This window comes from Stigmatopora argus, chromosome 13 (assembly GCF_051989625.1).
Source record: "Stigmatopora argus isolate UIUO_Sarg chromosome 13, RoL_Sarg_1.0, whole genome shotgun sequence".
Taxonomy (NCBI): domain Eukaryota; kingdom Metazoa; phylum Chordata; class Actinopteri; order Syngnathiformes; family Syngnathidae; genus Stigmatopora; species Stigmatopora argus.
In genome coordinates this window covers 16,102,225-16,123,851 of record NC_135399.1, presented here as the reverse complement: position 1 = coordinate 16,123,851, position 21,627 = coordinate 16,102,225, and the positions used below count along the sequence as shown (strand labels likewise).

General features: G+C 40.6%; 2 protein-coding genes across 2 annotated transcripts; both read right to left on the bottom strand.

Annotated features, from left to right (window-relative positions):
* Window positions 1–1,337: 1,337 nt before the first annotated feature.
* On the bottom strand, window positions 1,338–10,636 carry LOC144087262 (uncharacterized). The gene is made up of 10 exons (XM_077617672.1): window positions 10,618–10,636; window positions 10,009–10,575; window positions 9,748–9,848; window positions 9,534–9,645; window positions 7,143–7,235; window positions 5,630–5,656; window positions 4,943–4,957; window positions 4,292–4,408; window positions 3,763–3,822; window positions 1,338–3,676 (listed from the first exon to the last, which is right to left on the bottom strand). Exons 1-10 carry the CDS (start codon window positions 10,634–10,636, stop codon window positions 3,648–3,650), a joined length of 1,140 nt encoding a protein of 379 aa, XP_077473798.1. The 3' UTR covers window positions 1,338–3,647.
* Window positions 10,637–16,693: 6,057 nt separating this feature from the next.
* Window positions 16,694–21,581, bottom strand: snx4 (sorting nexin 4). The gene is made up of 14 exons (XM_077617898.1): window positions 21,392–21,581; window positions 20,575–20,699; window positions 20,352–20,493; window positions 20,138–20,287; window positions 19,797–19,844; window positions 19,604–19,659; window positions 19,426–19,498; window positions 19,265–19,326; window positions 18,899–18,964; window positions 18,403–18,492; window positions 18,245–18,344; window positions 18,019–18,164; window positions 17,840–17,954; window positions 16,694–17,714 (listed from the first exon to the last, which is right to left on the bottom strand). The coding sequence occupies exons 1-14, from the start codon at window positions 21,488–21,490 to the stop codon at window positions 17,667–17,669; spliced, it is 1,320 nt and encodes a 439-aa protein (XP_077474024.1). The 5' UTR covers window positions 21,491–21,581; the 3' UTR covers window positions 16,694–17,666.
* Window positions 21,582–21,627: the final 46 nt, after the last annotated feature.

Below are 21,627 nucleotides of genomic sequence, written 5' to 3'. Positions count from 1 at the left end.
TGCTTGATGGAAAGAAATGGAAAAAAAAAAAAAGAGTACAGAAGAAGCAGGATAATTAGTCCCAAGTCAACTATCGTGAAATATTTGTCACCGAACCCAAGCGGAATTCAAGTCCACTTCACTTTTTCCCCCTCAAAATTCCATAAAAAGCATCATTTTTAAGCATTTTGAGGCCGCGAAAAGACAGACAAGATTGAAACTTGTAATGATGTCATAGGAGTCGTTCCAGTTGTTTTCAGGTTTCAACGAACGTTCCATAAAACTAAAATAAAAGGGACAGACAGGCCGGTGTCCCATAAACACGAATGGCGTGAACATTTAAAAGTACGGCTAATGAGCCTTCATTACACGGCTCGTTTAGCGGCTTTATTTGTTGACGTTTTGGATAATTACGCGTGATGCCTTTGCTCGGCAACAGTAAAGACGAGCGGGCCCGCTGTAAAAAGTATTTACGAGACGAACCAAAACAGAAACAAACTATTGTTTGTCAGCATCGCGCTTGTAAAAATATGAATTTTGGACCCCATTTTCAACTCCATATTTGAATCTGCTATGTTAACCTGCCTTTTGTTACTTGGTTCTTCATTTGGTATCCTTTACATTTCAGGGATTTTAATTTAGGGGGAATGGGAAAGCAGAAATTGTCTAAAAAAATGCTTACGAAAAATTGTATTTTACTTATGAGATATGAAAATTATATTTCCTTTTTTGCTCCATGATGCTTTGGGTATGCATAGAACATCAAATATGTTGTATAAATGTAGAACATTAAAATTGAATTTTGGATGCAAGAACATTGAATGGGAAAATGCGAGATTAATGATGAGCTCCAAACAAGAGCAAGAAAGTGGTGTCCAATTATGAAAGAAAAGCAGGGAAATTGTGATAGTGAGCTGCAAGAGTGTCTCGTTCTAAGGTTGTGCAAACACTGGTGGATTTCATATTTAAATAAATTTGCTCTTTTTGTCAAGGTGAGCACTCTTTTAGTAACGCAAGGTCTTTTATAGACTAAGTGGGAAGGCTGGAACTAACAGCATCTTTCCAAACTCATCTATGAAGCTAAATGTAGGAATTTGCTCCCGTCTGTTGGCCAAAGTGAGGATTGCAAGACAACGCGTGCCCAATTGAGTGAGTGACATGTAAAAAAAATATGGTGGATTTGTGTCTTTATTTTTCGTTAAAATAAGGGGCTTTATCTAAAATGTGATTTTTTTAAAATTATTTTTTAAAGAAAAACCTTGTAATCCAATTTATAAGTGCCGTGTGACGACAGTATCGAATATGCTTTGATCATTTATTTTTATTTTTTTCAAGGTAAGGGTCAAACACAAAACAACAGCCATTGAAACGGCGTGTTTAATTCAGCTCTTCAACATTATTTACATCACAAGTGTTTGATGACAAACACGTCGACCTTTAAGCACACGCATAGTCAAAGGAAACAAATGCTAGGTCTCGGAATTTTGAAAGGAAATCATAAACGGTGATAGAAATCCAATCTAATTGGATAGGATGACTAGTAACGTCCGTGGCAGCGAAAAGAAGCTCAATCAAAGTCATAAATCAACTAGCAAAAATCACAGATAATAGCGGCCGGAAAATTCCTAACAGCCTATTTTTCATATACAGTACTGCAGCTGTGCTATTGAAACATGAAATATCGCGCAAGATATAAAGCGAACACAGTACAGGAAAAAAAAGAAGACAGTCATAGGTTAGTAGTTTGCCATTTAAGAAATCAAGGTTGCTGCGCCCCCTCGTCGTTTTCCACGAAAACAATCACAAAAGAAAGCACACGCACGTTCGGAGGAGCCTCACTAAAAACGGACTTACATACAAAAATTCCGGTTTTGATTTAAGCTAGAAAAAGACACCGAGGCACACGTTGATGAGTCATAGGTAGTATAATGCACTCACCGGCCACAATGTTTGGGACCCCTGCAGGTCATGGGAAAAAAATATATCAACACGATAAGGCCAATTTAAATTATGATCTCAAAAGGCCACCATGTATTTATAGTACATTTGAAATGAGGTTTTGAATTGAATAAGATTGACTAAACTGACCTTCCGCAGATGTTTAAATGCATCAAGTAGTGCTGCAACCTAAAACTAGCCAGCGTAAGGAGAAGTAGACTATTTGTTTTCCCTCCCGTTTTGGACGGGAACAACTTCATTTAAACGAGTGGATGGGTTTTATGAGTTTGAGTTTTGCCTGTGACAATTAGTAGAGTAGTTTTGAAGCAACTCTGGTCCGTCTTTCACCATCCGTGGCAGCAAATGAGATGCAAAGTTCACATTAAATCAAATGAGCTTGTGCAGGTGTACTTCTGCAGTTGCGGCAGGTGAGCGCATACGCGAGTACTTGGCCTAATTTAAGAGCGGATGTTCAAGAGACATTCGGGGCGTCCCCCCCATGCTCGACAAGCCAGGCTGGGACAGTGAAAGGCACTCTAGAAAAACTAGACTGTCGCACAACAACGTACAAAACTCACAGTGACACTTGGCTTAAGCCACTAGACCCTTATTTGTACTTTTTTTAAACATCTTAAAAGACACTGAAATGAGTAAGGCTGCAAAATGGATGTCGTCCATGTTCTATTTTTAGTGCCCTAGGAAAAAGTATTTTTGACTGTCTGGTGGCAGGACTCTAAAACTCACTGTTTTATTTGATAGAAATAATCTTGTGACATTGAAACCATATTTATTTTATTTTTTTCAAGGCTGATTCATCAATTATTGATTATTTTGTTGCGCACTAGTCCTGTAGTTACTCCAGTTATCCACAAGACGGCAGTATTGTAGCACATGTTTGGAATACTAGTTTGTTTTCGAACTTTTTTTTTTAATCATCCATTTGCAGTTTCTCAGAAAAGGGTTGTAATAGGCACAATCATTTTTTTTGTTCTTTTTCCATCACTGCGTAACGTGAAAGTTAAGCAATATATATTTTAGTACGTTTAGGGAACACTAACCAAATATATTTCACGCCAAACAGAAATGGATTAGAACTGGTAAACGTTAAATGATATATTTGTTTGGTAAGGGTTCCCCAAACTTAACAGAATATGTCTTATCATCATAATATAATCACAAGAATTATTGTCTGAACTTTCTTATTTACATTCATTAACTACCGGTACTTCAAGACACATTTTGAACATTACTTTGCTTATTCCAAATGAATATTTGGAGCTCGAGCCCCCCCCAAAAAAGCTAGCAAAAGTATTCATCACTATTTAAGACAAAATAGTGGCTGGTTTGAAATAGTTCAACCCTGTCAACACACAATAAAAAAATTAAAAAAAACGGCATCCATCACAGTGTTTAGTTTTTTTCTTCTGATTCCTATGAATTGGATAGGATGCGTCATTATAAATTGAAATGAATGGATCAAAAGTATTTCGGTCATTAATTCTTAACACACGCGTTTGGACAAACAAATGTCTGGCCAATTGTCGGAGCAAATCAAGTTGCTTTGTTGCTTTACCCTCATACATTTCACACATTTCACACACACACGTATATAGAACCTCAAATGGGCACCTCAGAGTAACGCTGCTCCACTGTGGATAAAGCTTAACAGTAAGCGTGCTGTTGTGCTTGATCGTGATTGGTCCGGGTGCAGTCACGTGATCACATCCGCTCTACGAGGAGTTCAGTAGATTGCTGAGGACTGCAAAAGTAAACAAACAAATTATTATTATTATTTTATAGAATCGTTGGCTAATTCGCTTTGGCTAACTTGTCAATTTTTGTTACCTTGAGGGTCCGACTGGGCTTCGGTCGTGTCCGCTTTGCGCGCGGCCTCCGGGTCATCATCTTTAAAAAACAAAACAAAAACAGGGCGTCAGATGTCACGTGATTATTTTATGGATCATTTCTGCTGGCCTTACGATGATTGTTGTCATTTCTATTTCACTTTACTGCAAAGGAAAACATAAACATGTCTTGTTTTCACTTATTCAAGAGTTCTCGCCTGATGCCGTTTCAGCCAAACTTTTTTTGTTGATATCTAGGATCTGGCAACCCAATTGGAAAGTTGACTGTCAATAAAAAGGTGCTGATTTGGCAGTACTTTGGCGACGTTTGTTTCTGTATTGATGGTGATAACACCATTTTCCACTTGACTTGGCAAAAAAAAATGGTTTCTTTCACATCACGCATATTATGCGTCTTCCTGACTTGGTAAAAGTTATTTAGAATGATTTGAATCTAATTTATGGTATATTATCGATGTCAGTTAATGTATTTCAGTGCACTTTACCACAGTCAACAGTCATGGCAGTACCATTTAAATTCTTGAAACAGAGTTTCTTCTTCTGGTAGGTAAAATAGCCAGCCACCGCTCCTACGACGGCTACGCCAATAGCGCACAAAATGGCTGCCAATGAGCCTGAACCGGATTCTGAAAGGCAAAAGACAAATACACGTTTAAAGATTTCATCTGTGGACTTTTGGAGAAGAAATAAAAGGTTTCGGTAGCCACATTAATACAAGGAATGGCAGGATGGCGTGCCGCCTGATTAAGAACGGCGAGGAAGGATGTCGGGTTGGGGCGAGGGGAAGCGATGCATGATTAAAAGCTCGTTACAATCAATGACTCATGATGAGTCACTAACTAGTTTAGCTCAATTCGAATGTGGCGGAGGTATGAGTCAGGCCATTTGGACTGAAAAGAATGGAGATGAATTCAAATGTGGCAGAGTAACGAGTGGATTGAAAAGAATGGGAAGGAAGGGAACGTTCTTAGCAACCCTGAATCATCACGTTTTAAGGTCATTGAGGGTTGCAGCCAATGGGAGGAGTACAGGTGTTCATGCCAGTTTCGACGACAAGCTAGCCAGAGCGAATGATCAAGAAAATATAGAAATGCGAGTTGAGTTTGTGGAGTCGTTTTGAGTGACATGCACATAGAAATAAGAGGATAGGTAGGACTCACCTGCAGAATCATTGCCTGATGGAAAAAATATCAAGAAAAGAGAGCGTTCAGTGCCTGTGTTTCATCAAGATTTTACAATAGTTAGTGCGCCTTCTGGTTTGCATGCCTTAACCGCTAGGTGTCAGTTATTACACACTATATTATCTATTTATTTATGTCTAAAATGTCTTTTTCTGTGTCTGTATTCTCACCCTCTTGCTACTGTGACAGTGAAATTTCCAGAATACGGGATGAATAAAGTTATCTAATCTAATCTATAGTACATATAGACTTATAGACATAAAATAAGTCTAAGACAACCGAGCCTGACTAGTCTTTAAACAACGTTATTCATTTTCAGAAGCGCTTATCGCAGGGGGTGCTGGAGCCAATCCCACCCAGCTAACTACAGGCACCAGGCGGGGGAAACCCCCTGAATCGGTGGGCAGCCAATCGCAGGGCACAAGGAGACATACAACAACCAATCATAGCGAGGCTTAGGCAATTTGCAGTGTTCAATCAGCTGTCTTAGCATGTTTTTGGGATGCGTGAGGAAACCGGAGTACCCAGAGAAAACCCACACAAAGCCAGAGAGAACATGAAAACCCCACAGAGTGAGGACCCAACCTGGAATCGAACGCACGACCCCAGAACTGCGAAGCCGACGCCCTAAAAACTCCTTTTAAGAAAGTCTTATTGAATGTTTACCTTCTCCCGTGGCTTCGGCAACGTGTGCTGTGGAAAAGGGAAAAAAACAAAAGAAAAGACATTAAAATAGAGTGACGGATGGCTAAAAAATTCAAGCGCTTGTTCTTTGTGTCTTTGTGTATACGACACATGTGGCCATGACTTCCTTCGTACCTGCTTAAACACGTCCTACAAAGCCACTAATGACAGAGTCGGTGTGAGGAGCGCCTTTTTTCTTTTTTTTACCCGATTATAATGATTAAAGTGACCTGGATGACTCAACTTTCAGGTGGAGAACAAAAGGCCTTCAGGGCAAATCTTGTTCCCACATGACTTATAAAATGGAAAGTAAAACTACTGCGTGGGAAGCGTTCACTTAACTATTTTTTTAGGCCTTGCTGAAGTCGAACTTCGTTTTAACTTTTAACTTTAAAGTTTTTGACGTACGTCACGTTTTTAAGTTCTGCCGAGTACTCGGAATTATTTCATCAAGTTACTATGGTAAATCTGCTGACTTGAATCCTCTTTTATGGTCAGGTTTATGAGCCTTCAGTTTCTGGAAGAATACGTGGTGTCAACTTGGTGTCTGCTACTGTGGCGCCGAGGGTTTGATTCCTGCTGGGAGCCACTTTATATAGTATTTACTTCATATCAAGTCCCTTTTTACTGAAAAAGTTTGCTTTTAACCCTTTACTGGGCACACAGGTGGACCATTTAGGGCCAGTCCTTAGAGTTTAAGAAGCTAAAATTAACGTGGTTTCTTTGGGCCATATTTGGGGTTAGGACACTCGGGGTGACCCTCATTTTTTAAGTCCCAAAAGGGCCCATATTTTTTCTAAGTCCTGAAAGGGCCAATTTTTTTTAAATGCCAAAACACCCCAATTTTTTTTCACGTCCCAAAGCACCCAAATCTATACACATTACTATTTCTGAGAATATGTGTGTGAGTTTAAGAAGGTAAAATTAACGTGGTTTCTTAGGGCCAAATTTGGGGTTAGGACACTCGGGGTGACCCTCATTTTTAAAGTCACGAAATGACCCAAATTTTTGTCCAAGTCCCAAAAGAGCCCAAATTTGTTCTAAGTCCTGAAAGGGCCAATTTTTAAAAATCCCAAAACACCATTTTTTTCCAAATCCCAAAGCGCCCAAATCTATACATACTACTATTTCTGAGAATGTGTGTGTGTGATTTTGAACAAAAAAAATCCTAATGTACGGCTTGAGGATGTTACCGCGCTCGATTTGGGCCCCAGTTTTTCTAAAAAAAAATTGATTTTCTAACTGGGAGTCTCATTTTTAAGGTCAAAAAGGGCAACTTTGGCCTCATTTTCTTCAGTACATGTGACACTTTTAGACAAAAATGACTGTTTATTTAAAGCACCATGAAGACGCAAACATTTGAAGCCTATCTGTTTCCAGGTCAATGGCTACAGTAGCTAAGAATTCATTAAAAAAATGCCATGGCTACCCCATTTGTTTTCTTTTTACAGTGGACACCCTTACCGTTACAATGCAAACATTTTCGTATACTTACCCACCGAACCGACGCTCTTTCCGCGTCCCGAATGCGCCGGCGCCTCCCGCGCTTTGCCTGGCGACGAAGCATCTTCCGAGTTCGAGCCTCCATCTGGCAAAACACACGCACGCACAACGTCGTCATCCCCGCGGGTCACTTTCCACGCACCTCCGCCCAAAAGCGGGATGCTCTCCAGATGTTCCCCTCCATTCCGATACGACCGGCGTTACCACGGAACGCAAAGCCTTCCATCATCGCGCCGATCCCCCCACGGCCTAGCGCAAATCCCTCTCGGGCCGCGCTCAATAACAAGCACGTAACAATAGCGGCGAAGGGCGTCGGCGGCCGTGACGTGGATTTGAAGGATATTATCTGACAGCGGCGATACGTTACAGACTCTTCGGGGAAAACCCCGACAGATTTATATGGCATGTTCAGCGTCAGGCGGGGCCCGTTGATGCAGATTATTTACGGTTTGCGATTATTACGTTTTGAGTCCACGCGGTGAATCTCCATTGTGAATAAAGCAGGGGTGAGAAACGGCTTTTTGGGGGGAATTTAAACTCGCCGTCTCATAAATAAATGCACGGGGTGACAGTGAAATACATGACAAATGTGAAAATTTGACAGTCTTGCTGTCTGCTCTCAAGGTAAATCTTGATTAGGAAGTCTCTCTCGACAAACTGGGTAAGTCATAGTTAAGGTAAATAATTACACCCATTTAACAAAGGCAATATCGTAGGGCACTGGTATCAAGGCGGCCCGGGGGCCAAATCTGGCTCGCCGCATCATTTTGTGCGGCCCGAGAAAGTAAATCAAGAGTGCCGACTTTCTGTTTTAGGATCAAATTCAAATGAAGAGTATAGATGTATCTTAAATTTCCTGATTTTCACCCTTTTAAATCAATAATTGTAATTTTCTTTATCATGTTTTTCTAAATATTATATCTAAAATGGTTTGGCCCACATAAAATCGAGTTGACGTTAATGTGGCCCGCGAACCAACCCGAGTCTGACACCCTTGTCGTAGGGCAAGGGTGTCAGACTCGGGTCGATTCTATTCGTGGGCGGGCCGGACCACTTTAAATATAATATTTAGATTTTTTTTTAATAAATGGATTAAATGAACTGGGTTAAAAGGCCTGAATATTCTGTTTTTTATAGATCTAAAACAATGTTTATTTGAGCTTTTTTAAATATGTTTTTAGATTTTACAAAATTATTTTTGAACTAAAAACACAGAAAAAAATGGATTAAAAAAATGACAATTATTGATTTAAAAGAGGGAAAATCAGGAAATTTAATATACATCTATACTCTTCATTTTAATTTGATCCCAAAACAGAAAGTCGGCACTCATGATTGACTTTCTCGGGCCGCACAAAATGATGCGGCGGGCCAGATTTGGCCCCCGGGCCGCCACTTTGACACGTGTCATAGGTTATGTAGTAATAATAGGGGTGATCCTATTTGCTTTTTTTGGTTATCGCGGCCACGTCTGGTCTACGTTATCCGCGAAATTCGAGGGATTACTGTACTACGTAATAAATATTTAAGTTTTGTGGTTTTGAAAATTTAGTATTTGTAGATTATAGAAAAATATCAGTGCTAAATTGGCCCTTCAAGGCTGTGTTGTCATTGATGACTGATGAAAGGGGGAGGAATTGACAAAGTAGAGTACTAATATTGAATACATAAATTAATAATTGTCGATGTTGGATCAAGGTGTGGACGCCAGAAAAGAAAAATAAGACAGTCAATCATACTTGGACAGAAACTCCAAAGTCTTGTCGAGACAAATATCAGGCGAAACCTCCGAGCATTGACACAAAGCAACCACATCCCATGCGTTTCATAACTTGTCAAGGAAATTTGTGGTTGAAAACAACACTTCCCAAAATGGTTGCCGTCCAAATATGAAACAGAAGATCAAGAGTTACACAACATTTTCGACTCGGCCCACAAATGAATATAAAACGCTATTAACCCTATACAGCCAAAAGTGTCATATTTCATATGTGAATTGAATTGAATGCTTTTATAGTCATCTTGGGATATGAAATGTTTTCCCTTAAAAAAAATCTGATGTATCATGTAAACATGATACATATTTATGACAAATTATGTTTGAAATTCTGAGTTGGAAGAATTTTAATTTGCTGTCAATTATTTAGTAGCCGAGTGGATAGCGCGTCGGCCTCGCAGTTCTGGGGTCGAGGGTTCGATCCCAGGTGGGTCCTCCCTGTGTGGAGTTTGCATGTTCTCCACGGGATTGCGTGGGTTTTCTCTGGGTACTCCGGTTTCCTCCCACATCCCAAAAACATGCATGCTAAAACTAGCTGGTTGAACACTAAATTTCTTAATGTGGAATTTCTTAAACTGGATTGGACGGTTGGCTCACTATTCCTACCTGAAGGGGCCTTGGGTTTCAATTCCGGTCTGGCATCCACGTCCACGTCGGCGGACTCGTCAAGTGTCGCAGCCGCATCCTCTCCGACGGTGCCTTCATCTTTAAATCCATGCTGTGAAAATGTTTTATTCAACAGGGGGTCTTTTAGTCATCTGCGCTCAACGGCCGAGACGCAAATGCTTTTGTTTATCTCCAAAGAGATTGGATGTCTGACCCGTTGGTGAGGATTCGACGAATGGACAATGGCGGTAGGTTGAGCCGCGACGTCTGGATCTTCCTGGCCAGGTTTTGGATCCTCGGGGACGGCAGCGGGATCTTAAAGGGAGTACAAAGAAAGAAAATTGGCCTTAGTTGGACTTATTAGTCAGCGTCACCCATTCTCGCTCGCTCGGTCGAACGCAAATTAAAGAAACGGCGACGTCTACATTTGAGATGTTGTCGTGAAAACGGTTCGTTTTTCATCGTTGCTATTCACCTTGGTGGGGTGGAGCGTCTGTTTCGGCTTCGAATTTTGTCGTGGCGTCCGTTTCTGGCGCCGAGGTGGATTCAACTGTCGTCTCTGGTTCTGGTTCGACTTCAGCCTCTGGTTCTGGTTCGCTTGCGGCTTCTGGTAAGTCTGTTGGCTGTACTGTAACTACTTCTGCTTCTGCTTCTGCTTCTACTTCTGGTTCTGCTTCTGGTTCTGGTACCAACTCTGGAGCTGCTGTTGCTTCTCCTTCTGGAGATGCCTCTGCTTCTTCTACTTCTTCTACAATAGCTTCTGGTTCTTCTTCTACAGTAGTTTCGGGTTCTTCTTCTACAGCAGGTTCTGGTTCTTCTTCTAAAGCAGGTTCTGGTTCTTCTTCTAAAGCAGGTTCTGGTTCTTCTTCTTCTACAGTAGTTTCTGGTTCTGGTTCTTCCTCTACATTCGCCCCTGGTTGTGCTTCTGGTTCCGGTTCTGCCTCTGACGCGGCATCCGTCACTTCTTCATGGGGTGCAGCTTCACTTGGTTGGGAATCACTTTCAGGAATTAGTTCCTGTATTATGGAGGAAACAAAGTGTCCTGATGTTAAAGTCGGGTGACCACACGAGTTCTTTCAATAGCTGTTTAAATGAAGAAACATGTCCTCACCTCAGCTACAGTTTCATCTTGCAAGTCCAACGGTTCTTCATCTTCAGGCAGCGCCATCGTAGCCACAGCTGCCTCCTCAGTTTGGGCCTCCACTTCTAATAAAAGCAAGAAAATGGACACAAGAAACATATTTAGGAAAACGTCAAACCGCAAACACATAAATTACTAACACCTGCTACTCCATCAAATTATTATGAGATTATTTCCTATAGAAAAAAAGTGTTTAACATGATAATCCGATGTAAAAGTGGTTAGCGCATTGGCCTTGCAGTTCTGGGGTCAAGGGTTCGATGCCAGGTGTGTCCTCACTATGTGGAGTTTGCATGTTCTCCCTGGGATTGCGTGGGTTTTCTCCGGGTACTCCGGTTTCCTCCCACATCCCAAAAACATGCACGCTAAGATAATTGATCACTCTAAATTGCATCTAGCTATGATTGGTTGTCCTTTATCTCCTCGTGCCCTGTGATTGGCCCGCCACCGATTCAGCCTAAACTCCCCATAATTGGCTGGCATAGGCTCCAGCACCCTCGTGAGGATAAGCAGTTCAGAAAATGAATGGATGGTGTTAAACATGATCCGCTTTGTGACGTAAATTTGAAAAGAAATCAGAAAGACAGAAGACGAGGACACGACTGTCGCGTCTGTCCTCAAGTCCGTCCATTTGAAAAAGGTCAAGCGCTCGTAAAAAGGCGAAAGCTCGCCGAGACGGCCCCACCCCGCACTAATGCGTTCCTGCTGCGGCCGCCACGGGATGACATCAATCATATCCGACCTTCCTTCAAGCGCCAAAAAGAAAAAGACGGCATCCGCACGGGCGTTGCGAGCGTGCGCTAATGAGAAACTAAGAAGAGGCCGTCCCCGTTTGGCACGCGGGTGTGCGTCTTTAAGATGGCGCTGTGACATTTCCCCCATGCGTGTGAGGAGCTGAGACAGCAAAGCCGGACGCTTAATGGGCGCCTTGGAAAATGTTGGGGAAAGAAAAAAAAAAATCAAGGAGGAGATGCTCGCCAAGAGGTGACATCGTTGCGGCGAAACGTTGACTGGGAACAGAAAAAAAAGATGAATTTACGGTAAAATGCGACTAGTTATGGCAGTTAAAAAGTGGCGAAACATTGACTGGGAACAAAAAAAAAGATGAATTTACGGTCAAATGCGACTAGTTATGACAGTTAAAAAGCGGTCAACTATAAAAAGGTTACTGTCAAATTAACCTGAAGGAAGTCATTCTTTAAATGTTCAAAGATAAATAAAACTGTGGGAATTTACCAAGAATCATCAGGAAGTGACACTGAAATACAGGAAAACCAATAGGAAGTGACCTAGAAATGATGTGACCCAAAATCAATAGGAAGTCAAAAAGGAAATTAGTCGTGAATACCCCCAAATACAGAGGAAGTGATGCGGAAATCTCACGATAAACAGGAAGTAACCCACCATCAGCTTCCCGTTCATTATTTTCTAAAAGAATTCTTCGGCTGCCTTGACGGTGAACGGCACCCAATAATTTTGAGACAAACGTATTTGACTATATTTTACGTCTCCCGCTCTGTGCTGTGTGCACGTTTAGCACATTGCGAATATTGGGCAAAATACTGCGACGCTTTATGCTAACACAGCAAAAAAAAATGGCGTCGTTACGTGTGCAGGTTACTTAACAGAAAAATGTGTTTGCCAATTTTTCCAATCGGTTGGAGGCCGCGGGGTGGCTTTCTAATTGGGTAATCTTTCCGAGGAGGCGAACTGACACGCAGAAAACACAAACACACCTTGAAGGGATCCAAAAATAAATAAATAAAACATAAAGTTGGGCATAAACAAAGCCACTTGGCATGCACAAACAGGCGGCTCGTTTGTGGATTGCAAAATGACAGACAAGCAACCCGCATACCGGCTGAGTAAATGCGATAAGAGTGATGTTTTTTTTTGTTTGCTTTTTTAATACCTCGCGGCGTAGTCTAATATAAACACGAGTAATTAATCATTTATTTGAAGAGTCGTCATGTGTACTAGCTTGTAACGAAACTTGAGCCAACATGGCTGCCGCAACGTGGCTCATGTGCAGTTCTCCATTTTTTATATTGTTTTTGAAAAGGAAAAATTTAATTAGAGACTATTTAATTTTCTTTTATTGCATGATATAAGGTTCATAAATAAAATTCATTTCCTAAAGAGACTGTTTACTTTTTATGGTTATATGAATTTACGATGTAGGTTTTTTTTTTTTTTAGGATTTTGACACATTTTTAATCAACGATATCTCTAAATGATTAACTGTGCATCAAAATTACCGTATTTTCACGACTATAAGGCACACTTAAAAGTCTTAAGTTTTCTCCAAAATAGACGGGCGCCTTATAATCCATTGTGCTTTATATATGGAAATAAATTAAAATGCGCCTTATAATGCGGTGCGCCTTATAGTCGTGAAAATACGGTAATTTAATTTTTTTTCTCAAAAATAAATACCTTAAGAGAATTGAATGAAAATAAAACCATTTCACTTTTTTTCTGTATGACAATGAACGAATTAGGATCCTCATGAAATGCATCAAGGTCATTTTAAGGTCAAGCCACGCCCCCCTCGTCTCCAATATCTCAAAACGATTAATTCACATGATAAACAATTAGTTGGCGATTAATGGTGTCAGCGCGACATAACGCCGCGTGTTCGGCGAGAAATTTCTTTCCAAACTCAAATAAATACTAAAATAAATGAGCCTGCCTTTTGGGCTTTTAACACGATATTTTTCAGTAAAGAGAATATAATGACAAGATGGACGATGTGAAAAATGCCTCGTAAAAAGAAAATAAAAGGAAATCTTCCCGTAGCGCCACTTTGGGGAACATTGCGTTCCCATTAATCACTTCCTGGGCTTACTACTTTCTCGTAGAAGAAAAAAAATGTCTACTTCCTTCAACACCTCTCCCCCTCTCTCTCTCCCCCTTTCCTCCCTTTTCATGCTGCCAACATACACACTAAAGTAGAAAAGGACCAAGTTGTTCCAAGTACCGTATTTTTCGGACTATAATTCGCCCTAGCCAAATAATAAAGAAATAATGCAGTCATACCTCTACTTACGAATGTCTCTGGGTACAAAAGTTTCAGGTTACAATTTTTTTTATATGCAAATGAGTACGAAAAAGTTCCAAGTTGCGAAATCCCCTAAAAAAGTGAATGCATTTCCTTATCCATTATTTTATTTTGAAACGCCGAATATTAACCCTGTAGCGTGGGTGTCCAACTTAAGGACCGAGGGCTGAGATTCGGCCCCTCGGATTACGTTTCTCGTTCAAATAAAATCCTAAAGAAAAATTCTGCAGAGAATATTTAGCGTTTCATCTCTCCCAGTTTGAATGAATTGGACTGAAACGGACTCATGTAGATTAATGAGTCAGTTTATGTAAAGCGAAGCATAAAATACTATGTTTGCAATAGTAGATAAAGCCTTGGATTGTGATATCTCGTATCGTTAGGATTTCCTTTGATTGTTCATTGGGGTTGCATCTAACTTTTTTTTTTTAGATTTCCGACAAGTACGATTGGAGAAAGCAAAAAAAAAAAAATGCAAGAATTCCATAAAGTAGAGCTCAGGAAAGTTTCCCACTTTTATCTTCACAAACTTGACAGCGATTCCATGCGGGCGCCACTATTGTCATATACTGGTTACGAAACATTTCGACTGGAAAACACGTGACGAGCTCGTCTGCTGTCGGCTTTTCTCAGCCCAGGATTTGTTTTCTCCTCATCAAAATGAATTGGACGTCCAGCACCATCAACGGCAGCCAGTAAATCCACTTTTTTTTTGGCCCAAAACAAACGGATCCGGCCCCTATGAGATCAAGTTGACGTGAATCTGGCCTGCGAACTCAACTGAGTTTGACACTCCTGATTAAAAACCCTGTTCTGTACATTGTCCACACCCAAGTATACACACGCACATGTTGAGGACCCTGAGGTGAGAGGATCTTTTCTCCAGCTGGAGGTCCGCTCCGGTTACACAGTCCCCCCCCCCCACCCCCACCCCAGCACGTACGTCACTTTTATAACTTTACGTGACACGCAAAGGCTAACTAACGCACACAAAAAAGGTGAGCAAGCACTTCTCTAGTTTCAGTGTTGACACGCGACGACGGGTTGAGGACACCGTGATGGAAGAGGACGCCGGCTGCGGTTTGTGGACAAAGACAAAAGTTCCAAACCGGTCCAACCAGATTGCCCCAAATCTCGTCATTAATCCAAGCCCACCCCCAAATGGCTTTGTTTCATAAAATGTTTTTAAAAAGTTCAGCAGCCATGATGACAAGGGTGTCAAACTCTGTTTGGTTTTCAGGCCACATTCATGCTAACTAGATCTCATGTGGGTCAGAACTGTTTGTAGATGTCCAATTCATTTTGACTGGGAGGCGTAAATGAACAAATGTTAAAACAGTCTATGGTTACAGATAGTTTATTTCCTTAGAAGACTCCAATTAAATGCTAATTTGCCAAATTTAAGTTCTGGTCAATGGGAAAATAGTTCATTTTTGAAGTTATTCTGCTTCGTCTATTCCTGTCAATGGCAGACAATCAGTTAACATGGCACTTTCTAAAATATCATGTACTTACAATATGAAAAACTCTTGTCGTTATACATATTTAAACAAGACGTGAATGAATAACTGTCTGTTAGGAAATCAAACCATCTACTGTAGTATTATCATATTTTTCCAGGCAGAAATTGATTGACAACCTTGAAATGGCTGTCAGCCAATCGCAGGGCACAATGAGAGAAACAAGCATTCACACTCATAAGTGTGTTATTATTATTAACCTTTAATTGGGTACTTTAACCCATAGACCCTCCCAATCAAAATTGATTGGACGTCTAGCACTGTCAACAGTATTAAAAAGTCTTCCTGGTTTGAATGATTATTGCCATCAATAGCTTGCATTGATTTAAATACGAGTATAGTATTTTAGACTCCAGCACCATCTGAGATAATAAGCAGCGCATATGGTAGTTTTATTTTGAATTAAGATTGTATTAATACAATTTCTCTCTGATTATAAAAAATACAACAAAGGCATAGATGAAGGAATATGATTCAAGTTGATGACAAAAAATGGTCAAATGCTGTCTCGTCACACGGAAAATTGGACATTGAAACGTATCATTGTAGTTAAAAAGACGATTAAATAAATATTTGAAGGGGGGGTTAATTACCTTCACCTTGCGTATTAGCACGTCCGGCCAGCAAGCCTCCAAAGAGCAGGAGGATCCACAGGTATGACATGATTAGAAGACGGCGATCGACGGTTCGAATGGACCGGGTTTGATGGACAATGAGGGGGGCGTTGAGGGGTCCGTACGCGGTTATGCCTGCTTCGGGGCTTCGGTGCGATCGGAGCTCCGTTTGTCTCCTTCTTTTGTCTCGATTGGAAGCGAGAAGGTTCTGGGCGATATATCAAGGAGGGCGGGGCTTAGCTTTCGCTCCCAAAAATCAGACACACCGGCGGATGGCAGACGCGCTTGATGATTTAACGCCGTGTTTCACGTATTGCAAAGTCTTCCTGCTGATTAAAATGATGACAAAAAAATAAATACATAAAATAAATACATTAAAAAATACGTTAAACACATCCTTTCCTGTTTTTTTTTTTTTCGGTATAAGGTAGAGACGATAGTAGTCGTCGATTTACGATGACGTTTTGTTTATACAGTGGAGACATAACATGTACTTTCCACCCTAAATCCGCAATGTTTATACATATTTTACATGTACGTATAGTTACTATACGTACATGTAAAATATGTACGTGTATGTACGTGTAAAATTCTGGCAAATTTCTGAAGATGTTTCATTGGGTTGTAAGGGTTAATATCGTTTTTTGGTACTATACTATAGTACCAAAAAACGATATTGTTGACATACGAGACCACCAATTCACCAATACTATACTATAGTACCAAAAAACGATATTAACCCTCTACAACCCAATGAAACATCTTCAGAAATTTGCCAGAACAGCATTTTAACCGAGTGCAAAACAGAGCATTCTATCATATCCTTCTTTTTTACAGAAATATTTATTATTAGTATTTTACCACAATGCTTACAACAATACAAAAAAATGATCACATTCAACCCATTTGGAACAACATAAAGCTTTGATAATTTTCCTTCTGATTCACATCTTGATCAGAACTGATTTGGCAGTTACCGTTATCGTGATTTATATATATTGTAATCATTAACTCATTGGCTGGCATGTACGACAATGAAAGTACAATTTATTTTTAATTGATGTATCCAAAATTGTAAAGTCAACATAATCGGCAGCTCCTTCAATATTTTTTTTTTTAAATGAGGTAAGCGAAAAATTGCTGTCACGTGAGCCAATGAATTAAAGCTCAACATTTACGGTACATGCTTGCTTTGGTAACTTGTTAGAGGATACAGTTAGTGGGAGTGGTACGTTTCAGTCGTTTAAAAGAGAGAAAAAAACGGACAAAATGCGGACTTCAATCGGCTCTCGCCGACTGCCATTAACTTGCACGTTAGAATGAGTCATCACAAAGGACCAAGGTTTGCTTCTTATCAGAGAACGTCAAAAAGTGAAAGCCGTAATGACGCATTTCTTATTTGACAGAATGAATTGCAGATATTTAGATCAGGGGTGATAAGACTTTGAGTTGTTTTAATTTACTAGCTTTATAGTTGCATTGCAGGCTTCAAATGGCCCTCGAGTTGTCACTCACCTCGGATTTAAAGTGGAAAAACCCCAAAGAAAGGTCTGAGGTCTAATTCAAGACACCTTATCCAGAACCTAAAACCTGGATGAAACGATTCCGCGCCACGCCGAGAGAAGCTGTGGGCAAACTTAGCATTGGAATGTGAAGAATCAGATTCAATAGTTGACAACTTGATGACTAGCTTCCCAAATCCGGGCGGTCCATCTCCGAAAAGGGCTCGTCGGGTATCCAATGACCAGGCTGAATATCGGAGTGAAATTTAACTTTTCCTCTCGGTTGCAAAGTGGCTCACATTTTGTTGAAACATTCCTTGGCATTGGACCACACTTGAATTCCCTGAGACGAAGCATAGCAAACACAAAATGACGACCAAATAAATGTTGACATACGAGACCACCAATACACCAATTTATTTTTAACCTTCGCCCGAGGTTAGCGTTAGCTTTCCTGGATAAACGTACCTTCTTACACATGCTAATTTGCATGATAGCATAGCTGATAAGCGCTTCGCGTAGATCTCTGTCCTTCTGTTCCTTAAAACGCTCAATGTCCTCCCAGGCTGTTTGCACAAACTCTCTGAGAAAACAACGATAAAGAGATAAAGAGCGATTAAGATTTGGAGGCGAGGCAAAGAGCTCACCGGCACTCTTCATTCTTGTCCTTGAGCATCTGCTCGTCCTCCTTGATGCTCTCTTCCAAGGCCGCTAGCCGACTCTCCCTTTGCTCTTGACTCTCTTGGCCAAACAATTTGCTGGTCATTCCCTTAAGGGAGAAAACGCGCACCATCTACACACATAAACACACATACTATGGTAAGGGAATCCATAATTTAATGGTCTGGTTGATCAATTGAAGGTGAGGGTTACCCCAGTGGCTAATTCGTCTCTCTGCTGCTTCTTACTGGACAGCTCTTGAGCGGCTATTTCTAATTCATACTGGATCAGCTCGTGTTTCCTACATACCGACCTGGGCACAAAAATGATTTATTATTTACCTCCTTTTATTTGAACGTATTAAAACGTACCGCACGGCTTCTGTGTAGAAGAGATATTCCTTCAATTGGTCGGCGTAGTGCTCTTCTTCCTCCAAAATATCATCGATGGAAGCCGCGTATCTGCACGGACAAAAAATATATAAGAAATATAAAATATAAAATAAAAAGAATATTTACTGCTTTTTCCTTTTTGTATTTTTTTAATAAAAATAATAATGATTAAAAGTAAAGAAAAAATATAGAGAAACCGTTGTTACTATTACAAACTAAACTATTGTTTTATTTTATGAATTAAAATACTAATCCAAAACAGTTTTTACAGTACGGTTGCTTCTCTTTATCTATTGACCAAATTTAAAATATGAAAACATAAAATATTTGCTGTTAGGAGCCTCAAAAAGAGTATTTGAATCATTTTTGGGTCGATAATGTTTCTGAACTATAATCGAGTATGAAAATCATTTTTTAAAGGCGGCCTGCGCCAAAGAGGAGTCGGACCCCCATGATTTCCTGATTTGAAACTTACGTGTCCATGTGGTGACCAGCACTCTGCAGCCCATCTCCCATCTCTTTCTCGATAGCACTCCATTCGCTGGAACAACAACGGCAATAAAATGTTGAAAGTTATCATTTTTGGCTGGTCATTTTACCTTACCATGACGGTTCATTTGGAATCACGACATCGTATTCTAAATAAGCTTTGGATTTTTCTTTTCAACATTGATCTTTATTTTTTATACGCTAATAGAAAAAAGGCTCACAAAACCTGAAAATTCTCTTTCCCCTCTACGAAATATGATTTTGGACGTTTAGCAGCTATGTAGACCTGCGTAATGAGAACGCGCCTCTTTACTACCCTCTGGTGGCATTGAGTAATATTGCAAGCACTCACCTAAATACTCGTCCGTAGTTGCCATGTACTTTGTAGACACCATACAGACGATCTGCTACTCTCTGCAATAGAAAGGCAATGTAAACATGTTTATGCCACTTCCATTTTATTCCTCAATGCATAAAATTGTTGGAGTTTCGTGGACGTGATTGGATACTCACCGCTCTGACTCGGAGGAGTTGGGAGATGGCGGTATTTAGTTCATCACTATACTGTTTCAGTGCAGTAAAGCGCCTTGGGAAACACAGCGGGAGAACAAGCGGCTCAGCGTTTCCAGTGTTTATACAGCAATAGTTTGGTTTTAAAAAAGTGGGGCAGCTTAAAGAAAATGACACCTACTTGTCAGGGTTCTTAACTCTAAACATGGCACTCAGGGATTTCAGTCTGGAGTCAGCCTAGTGTGGGAGATCATATTAAATTGAGTCAGACTGGTGCATGGAATAAGGTATACTCTCTAAAAACATTTTTTAACTCATATGTAACACTAATGAAAACACCTCACCCCTAAGAATTTTTAATAGTACAACAGTACCTTATCTTGGAAACCTGTTTCCAAAACTGCTTCTCTCCATCCCTTTTCCTGGAAAAAAATGGTTTAGCCATTTAATAAATATTTTCAGAGCACTAAGAACTATCCACAAGCATAGAAACATTGCTTCTTCTCTAGCTTTTTTTTTGTTTCTAGGTCACAAACCATAAAGGATTAGATGTCCCGCTATCATTTTACACAGGAAATAATGCCTTTTGCAACATGAGAGTTGATATTCAACGTGCTATAATTTAGACAGAAACCCTTTTCCCCAAATAATAAGAAGGTATAGAGTGACCTGCAAGGTTGTAATGCCTGAGAAAATGATCAACGTCACTACAAACCTCTGTTAGAAAAAGGAAAAATATCTTGTCCTTGCAAAGAAGCGGGTGTGACATCACGCGCAGGAGGAAGTTTTCCAGGCCGACTCTCCTCCGCTCCACAAAGTCAGGGTCGAGATTGTCAGCTGACAGTTTGTGCCACACAAACTCTGCCTGAAGGTGGAACCGTGTGTGTGAACGAACAGGAGCAAAAACCCGACTATGTGTACTCGCTAACCCTTTTCTCCGGCAGAGGAGGGATGATGATGTACGGATAGGTGACCAACAGGTACGTCCTCAGCAACTCAAATTCGCTGTAGCGTCTCCACAGGGAGTCCGGCGTGGTGGTTGGAGAGATGTCGGGGGGTGTTTCGGGTGAGCTGCGCCAAACCAAAACACAGCACAAAATGGCTGACATTTTCATTCTCTCTTACAAATGCCAAAATCTGTTCATCACTCACCGTGTTTCTACGAGGTAGACTGTGTAAGTTTCCTGCATGTTGACCGTGTTTTTGCCCGTTCTTTTCTCAGCTTCTGCCACGTTGATTTCCAGCTTTTTTAACATGGCCGTCCCCTTTTCTACCATCTGTAAAGCACAAGTTTCAGTTATGGGCGTTAAATGTGGACTGGTAAAATACAATTTAAGAGTCACAAATTGCATTTTTGTTATTTACCAAAACAGTAAACAGAGGAAAAACAGGCATATAGATGGCAGCTTCTTCTATATATTAGTTAAAGTTGTTTTATTTGGGCAACATTACAAAAAGGCGAAACAAACTACATTTATTGTCATTACGTCTCAAGCAGTTCGTTGCTATGACCAATCGCAGGGCAAGGCTGAGACACGTGACCCAAACATTTTCCCCCTTTAACTAACAAGTTCCTCCATTCAAATAATGCAAGAAAAAAATAAACCAAGTAATTTTGCAGGAAATTAATTAGACTCGACAGTGAATTTGCAGTCGAGACAGGAGGAGAAAAACTCATTTTAACGCCAACAACAATGAGTGTATGAACTCGTTAGCGAGCTAGCATCCAAAGTGAAGTTTAGACCAGAACAACTTAAAAAGAACAGCTTTCTTTATTTGATCATAGCACGAATAAACGTTAACCGAGCGCAAATGACTCTAGTGAAATTCCCCCAGTTTTGTCTGCACTCCAAAATGGAGCTAACAAAACAGAATTGGAATGAACAGCACACCCTTCTGCTAGCTCATCAAGCTAACGACAAGTCGGAATCAAAGTGCACGGCATTCAAACGTGGGCAAATTGCACTACCGTATTAATGATGTTATTCTCCGACTCCGTGGGTGTGATGTCGGTGTTGGCGATCACCGCCACTTGTTCTTCGGGACTTACAGAGTCTGCCATCACCATCCGACCCAAGACAGATGTTGCTGATTCGCCACTACGTCCTGCCCAATGTCAGCTGACTCGAGTCAGCCAGGGAAGTGGCGATACATTAGCGCATGCGCAAAGTGGACGCCACGCCGCAGTCTCGCTTTACGACGGTG